The 6854-nt window shown below is 57.8% G+C and overlaps 1 protein-coding gene across 1 annotated transcript in view; it reads right to left on the reverse strand.

Moving 5' to 3' along the window:
• Nucleotides 1-2401, reverse strand: part of LOC135533484 (intermembrane lipid transfer protein VPS13B-like) — a gene marked incomplete at its 3' end in the record, with an annotated part of 18873 nt that extends 16472 nt beyond the window's left edge. The window contains exon 1 of the mRNA XM_064960784.1: nt 2283-2401. Coding sequence (XP_064816856.1) covers nt 2283-2399 — 117 coding nt within the window. The remainder of the gene's footprint in view (nt 1-2282) is intronic.
• Between the last annotated feature and the right edge of the window lie 4453 nt (nt 2402-6854).

The raw sequence follows: 6854 nt of genomic DNA on the forward strand, positions 1-6854 counted from the left end.
TGGAAGAGATGTTAGTTTGAGGTAAAGGTTACAGGAGAGGAAGGAGAGGAGAGGAAGGAGAGGAGAGGAAGGAGAAGAGAGGAAGGAGTGGAGGGTGAGGAAGGAGAGGAGGGTGAGGAAGGAGAGGAGGGTGAGGAAGGAGAGGAGGGTTGAGGAAGGAGAGGAGGGTGAGGAAGGAGAGGAGGGTGAGGAAGGAGAGGAGGGTGAGGAAGGGAAGGAGAGGAGGGTTGAGGAAGGAGAGGAGGGTTGAGGAAGGAGAGGAGGGTGAGGAAGGAGAGGAGGGTGAGGAAGGAGAGGAGGGTGAGGAAGGAGAGGAGGGTGAGGAAGGAGAGGATGGTGAGGAAGGAGAGGAGGGTGAGGAAGGAGAGGAGGGTGAGGAAGGAGAGGAGGGTTGAGGAAGGAGAGGAGGGTTGAGGAAGGAGAGGAGGGTGAGGAAGGAGAGGAGGGTGATGGAAGGAGAGGAGGGTGGGGAAGGAGAGGAGGGTGAGGAAGGAGAGGAGGGTGAGGAAGGAGAGGAGGGTTGAGGAAGGGAAGGATAGGAATGGTGAGGAAGGAGAGGAGGGTTGAGGAAGGGAAGGAGAGGAGGGTGAGGAAGGAGAGGAGGGTTGAGGAAGGGAAGGAGAGGAGGGTGAGGAAGGAGAGGAGGGTGAGGGAAGGAGAGGAGGGTTGAGGAAGGGAAGGAGAGGAGGGTTGAGGAAGGAGAGGAGGGTGAGGAAGGGAAGGAGAGGAGGGTTGAGGAAGGAGAGGAGGGTGAGGAAGGAGAGGAGGGTGAGGGAAGGAGAGGAGGGTTGAGGAAGGAGAGGAGGGTGAGGAAGGAGAGGAGGGTGAGGAAGGAGAGGATGGTGAGGAAGGAGAGGAGGGTTGAGGAAGGAGAGGAGGGTGAGGAAGGAGAGGAGGGTTGAGGAAGGAGAGGAGGGTTGAGGAAGGAGAGGAGGGTGAGGAAGGAGAGGAGGGTGATGGAAGGAGAGGAGGGTGGGGAAGGAGAGGAGGGTGAGGAAGGAGAGGAGGGTGAGGAAGGAGAGGAGGGTTGAGGAAGGGAAGGATAGGAATGGTGAGGAAGGAGAGGAGGGTTGAGGAAGGGAAGGAGAGGAGGGTGAGGAAGGAGAGGAGGGTTGAGGAAGGGAAGGAGAGGAGGGTGAGGAAGGAGAGGAGGGTGAGGGGAAGGAGAGGAGGGTTGAGGAAGGGAAGGAGAGGAGGGTTGAGGAAGGAGAGGAGGGTGAGGAAGGGAAGGAGAGGAGGGTTGAGGAAGGAGAGGAGGGTGAGGAAGGAGAGGAGGGTGAGGGAAGGAGAGGAGGGTTGAGGAAGGAGAGGAGGGTGAGGAAGGAGAGGAGGGTGAGGAAGGAGAGGAGGGTTGAGGAAGGAGAGGAGGGTTGAGGAAGGAGAGGAGGGTTGAGGAAGGAGAGGAGGGTGAGGGAAGGAGAGGAGGGTTGAGGAAGGAGAGGAGGGTGAGGAAGGAGAGGAGGGTGAGGAAGGAGAGGAGGGTGAGGAAGGAGAGGAGGGTGAGGGAAGGAGAGGAGGGTGAGGAAGGAGAGGAGGGTGAGGAAGGAGAGGAGGGTGAGGAAGGAGAGGAGGGTGAGGAAGGAGAGGAGGGTGAGGAAGGAGAGGAGGGTGAGGAAGGAGAGGAGGGTGAGGAAGGAGAGGAGGGTGAGGAAGGAGAGGAGGGTGAGGAAGGAGAGGAGGGTGAGGAAGGAGAGGAGGGTTGAGGAAGGAGAGGAGGGTGAGGAAGGAGAGGAGGGTGAGGAAGGAGAGGAGGGTGAGGAAGGAGAGGAGGGTGAGGAAGGAGAGGAGGGTGAGGAAGGAGAGGAGGGTTGAGGAAGGAGAGGAGGGTGAGGAAGGAGAGGAGGGTTGAGGAAGGAGAGGAGGGTGAGGAAGGAGAGGAGGGTGAGGAAGGAGAGGAGGGTGAGGAAGGAGAGGAGGGTGAGGGAAGGAGAGGAGGGTGAGGAAGGGAAGGAGAGGAGGGTTGAGGAAGGAGAGGAGGGTTGAGGAAGGAGAGGAGGGTGAGGAAGGGAAGGAGAGGAGGGTTGAGGAAGGAGAGGAGGGTGAGGAAGGAGAGGAGGGTTGAGGAAGGAGAGGAGGGTTGAGGAAGGAGAGGAGGGTGAGGAAGGAGAGGAGGGTTGAGGAAGGAGAGGAGGGTGAGGAAGGAGAGGAGGGTGAGGAAGGAGAGGAGGGTGAGGAAGGAGAGGAGGGTGAGGAAGGAGAGGAGGGTTGAGGAAGGAGAGGAGGGTGAGGAAGGAGAGGAGGGTGAGGAAGGAGAGTTGAGGATGATCAGCCTAGATCTTTACCTCCTCCCGTCTGTTCAAGTTCTCCTCAAAGTCCCGCACTCCCATGATGCCTTTCAGGCAGAGCGCCCGGACGCCCACGATGCCGATCTGACAGTCGAAGAAGGGTTCCCCCATCATCAGCACCTAGAGGAGAGGAGGAGAGGTGAGGAGGAGGAAGAGAGGAGAGGAGAGGAGAGGAGGAGAGGTGAGGAGGAGGAGGAAGAGAGGAGAGGAGGAGGAAGAGAGGAGAGAAGGAGAGGTGAGGAGGAGGAAGAGAGGAGAGGAGGAGGAAGAGAGGAGAGGAGGAGAGGTGAGGAGGAGGAGGAAGAGAGGAGAGGAGGAGGAAGAGAGGAGGAGGAGGAAGAGAGGAGGAGAGGTGAGGAGGAGGAAGAGAGGAGAGGAGAGGAGGAGAGGTGAGGTGAGGAGGAGGAAGAGAGGAGAGGAGAGGTGAGGTGAGGAGGAGGAAGAGAGGAGAGGAGAGGTGAGGTGAGGAGGAGGAAGAGAGGAGAGGAGAGGTGAGGTGAGGAGGAGGAAGAGAGGAGAGGAGAGGAGAGGAGGAGAGGAGGAGGAAGAGAGGTGAGGTGAGGAGGAGGAAGAGAGGAGAGGAGCTTCAGAGAGTGATCAGACCACTGGGCTCCTGGGAAATGGAGCCAGACTGAGGGACCTTCCCTACAGTGGAGAAGGACTCAAAACAGGCCTTAATTAAGGGCATTCAGTCACACACAGGAATGAACCCACCTGCGGTCCGCGGTTTAAGAGCCCGTATCATTGGCCGATCATGAACAAGGCTCTTTGACTGTGATGAGTGTGTGGCGGTGTTACGCTGTGGTGTCGGTGAAGTTACACCATCATTATGTCTTTATAAAAGACCTGGGACAGATGAAGGCCACCCCGCTCAATCTGCTGTAGCCGTCTGGAACCACCAGCTGGCCCAAATGGCACCCTATTCCCTATATAGTGCACTGTTTTTAACCAGAGCCCATAGGGCCATAGGGGTTCTGGTCAAAGGTAGTGCACTAAACAGGGACTAGAGTGCCATTTAGGAGGCAACCCTAAGTGTGGTTCGCCTTGCTTACCGTGGGTTCCTCCCGAACCACACCAATAAAACCTTGTTTGAATAATTACAAGCCTTGCTTTCCCTGTTTAACCATTCTCCTCTCCTCTCCCTGCTTCCACGGCCCTCCTCCTCCTCCTCGTTCCCTGTTTAACCATCCCCCTCCTCCTCGTTCCCTGTTTAACCATCCCCCTCCTCCTCCTCCTCGTTCCCTGTTTAACCATCCCCCTCCTCGTTCCCTGTTTAACCATCCCCCTCCTCCTCCTGTTCCCCCTGTTTAACCATCCCCCTCCTCCTCCTCGTTCCCTGTTTAACCATCCCCCTCCTCCTCCTCGTTCCCTGTTTAACCATCCCCCTCCTCCTCCTCGTTCCCTGTTTCACCATCCCCCTCCTCCTCCTCGTTCCCTGTTTCACCATCCCCCTCCTCCTCCTCGTTCCGTTTAACCATCCCCCTCCTCCTCCTCGTTCCGTTTAACCATCCCCCTCCTCCTCCTCGTTCCGTTTAACCATCCCCCTCCTCCTCCTCGTTCCCTGTTTCACCATCCTCCTCCTCCTCCTCGTTCCCTGTTTAACCATCCCCCTCCTCCTCCTCCTCGTTCCCTGTTTAACCATCCCCCTCCTCCTCCTCGTTCCCTGTTTAACCATCCCCCTCCTCCTCGTTCCCTGTTTAACCATCCTCCTCCTCCTCGTTCCCTGTTTAACCATCCCCCTCCTCCTCCTCCTCGTTCCCTGTTTAACCATCCCCCTCCTCCTCCTCCTCGTTCCCTGTTTCACCATCCCCCTCCTCCTCCTCGTTCCCTGTTTAACCATCCCCCTCCTCCTCGTTCCCTGTTTAACCATCCCCCTCCTCCTCGTTCCCTGTTTAACCATCCTCCTCCTCCTCGTTCCATGTTTAACCATCCTCCTCCTCCTCCTCGTTCCCTGTTTCACCATTCCCCTCCTCCTCCTCGTTCCCTGTTTAACCATCCTCCCCCTCCTCGTTCCCTGTTTAACCATCCCCCCCTCCTCCTCGTTCCCTGTTTAACCATCCTCCTCCTCCTCGTTCCCTGTTTAACCATCCCCCTCCTCCTCCTCCTCCCCTTCCCTGTTTAACCATCCCCCCTCCTCCTCCTCCATCCCCTCCTTCCCCTGTTTAACCATCCCCCTCCCTCCATCCTCCTCCTCGTTCCCTGTTTAACCATCCCCCTCCTCCCCTCCCATCCTCCTTCCCTGTTTAACCATCCCCTCCTCCTCGTTTCCTCCATCCCCCTCCTCGTTCCCTGTTTAACCATCCCCCCTCCTCCTCCCCCCTCCTCCTCCCTGTTTCACCATTCCCCTCCTCCTCCTCGTTCCCTGTTTAACCATCCTCCTCCTCCTCCTCCTCGTTCCCTGTTTAACCATCCTCCTCCTCCTCCTCCTCGTTTCCTGTTTAACCATCCCCCTCCTCCTCCTCGTTCCCTGTTTCACCATCCCCCTCCTCCTCCTCCTCCTCCTCCTCCTCGTTCCCTGTTTAACCATCCCCCTCCTCCTCCCTCCTCGTTCCCTGTTTAACCATCCCCTCCTCCTCGTTCCCTGTTTAACCATCCCCCCTCCTCCTCCTCGTTCCGTTTAACCATCCCCCCCTCCCCCTCCTCGTTCCCTGTTTAACCATCCCCCCCCTCCTCCTCGTTCCCTGTTTAACCACCCCCCTCCTCCTCGTTCCCTGTTTAACCATCCTCCTCCTCGTTCCCTGTTTAACCATCCCCCTCCTCGTTCCCTGTTTAACCATCCTCCTCCTCCTCGTTCCCTGTTTAACCATCCTCCTCCTCCTCGTTTCCTGTTTAACCATCCCCCTCCTCCTCCTCGTTTCCTGTTTAACCATCCCCCTCCTCGTTTCCTGTTTAACCATCCTCCTCCTCCTCCTCGTTTCCTGTTTAACCATCCCCCTCCTCCTCCTCGTTCCCTGTTTAACCATCCTTCTCCTCCTCCTCGTTTCCTGTTTAACCATCCTCCTCCTCCTCCTCGTTTCCTGTTTAACCATCCTCCTCCTCCTCCTCGTTTCCTGTTTAACCATCCCCCTCCTCCTCCTCGTTTCCTGTTTAACCATCCTCCTCCTCCTCCTCGTTCCCTGTTTAACCATCCTCCTCCTCCTCCTCGTTCCCTGTTTCACCATTCCCCTCCTCCTCCTCGTTCCCTGTTTAACCATCCTCCTCCTCCTCGTTTCCTGTTTCACCATTCCCCTCCTCCTCCTCCTCGTTCCCTGTTTAACCATCCCCCTCCTCCTCCTCGTTCCCTGTTTAACCATCCCCCCTCCTCCTCCTCGTTCCCTGTTTAACCCCCTCCTCCTCCTCGTTCCCTGTTTAACCATCCCCCCTCCTCCTCCCCTCGTTTAACCCTCCTCCTCGTTCCCTAACCATCCCCTCCTCCCCTCCATCCTCGTTCCCTGTTTAACCATCCCCCCCTCCTCCTCCTCGTTCCCTGTTTAATCCCCCTCCTCCTCCTCCTCCATCCCCCTCCTCCTCCTCGTTCCCTGTTTAACCATCCCCCTCCTCCTCCCTCCATCCCCCTCCTCCTCGTTCCCTGTTTAACCATCCCCCTCCTCCTCCTCCTCCCCTGTTTAACCATCCCCTCCTCCTGTTCCCTGTTTAACCATCCCCCTCCTCCTCCTCGTTCCCTGTTTAACCATCCCCCCTCCTCCTCGTTCCCTGTTTTACCATCCCCCTCCTCCTCGTTCCCTGTTTAACCATCCCCCTCCTCCTCCTCCTCCTCCTCGTTCCCTGTTTAAACATCCCCCTCCTCCTCGTTCCCTGTTTAACCATCCCCCTCCTCCCCTCGTTCCCTGTTTAACCATCCCCCTCCCTCCTCCCCTGTTTAACCATCCCCCTCCTCCTCCTCCTCGTTCCCTGTTTAACCATCCCCCTCCTCCTCCCCTCCATCCCCCTCCTCCTCCTCGTTCCCTGTTTAACCATCCCCCCTCCTCCTCCTCCTCGTTCCCATCCCCCTCCTCCTCCTCGTTCCCTGTTTAACCATCCCCCTCCTCCTCCTCCTCGTTCCCTGTTTAACCATCCCCCTCCTCCTCCTCGTTCCCTGTTTAACCATCCCCCTCCTCCTCCATCCTCCTCCTCCTCCTCGTTCCCTGTTTAACCCCCCCTCCTCCTCGTTCCTGTTTAACCATCCCCCTCCTCCTCCCTCCTCGTTCCCTGTTTCACCAACCCCCTCCTCCTCCTCGTTCCCTGTTTAACCATCCCCCCTCCTCCTCGTTCCCTGTTTAACCATCCCCTCCTCCTCCTCGTTCCCTGTTTAACCATCCCCCTCCTCCTCCTCCTCGTTCCCTGTTTAACCATCCCCCTCCCTCCTCGTCCTCCATCCCCCTCCTCCTCGTTCCCTGTTTAACCATCCCCCTCCTCCTCGTCCCTGTTTAACCATCCCCTCCTCCTCGTTCCCTGTTTAACCATCCCCCTCCTCCTCGTTCCCTGTTTAACCATCCCCCTCCTCCTCCCCTCGTTCCCTGTTTAACCATCCCCCCTCCTCCTCCTCGTTCCCTGTTTAACCATCCCCCTCCTCCTCCTCGTTCCCTGTTT

This window comes from Oncorhynchus masou, unplaced genomic scaffold, assembly GCF_036934945.1.
Source record: "Oncorhynchus masou masou isolate Uvic2021 unplaced genomic scaffold, UVic_Omas_1.1 unplaced_scaffold_2402, whole genome shotgun sequence".
Lineage (NCBI taxonomy): Eukaryota > Metazoa > Chordata > Actinopteri > Salmoniformes > Salmonidae > Oncorhynchus > Oncorhynchus masou.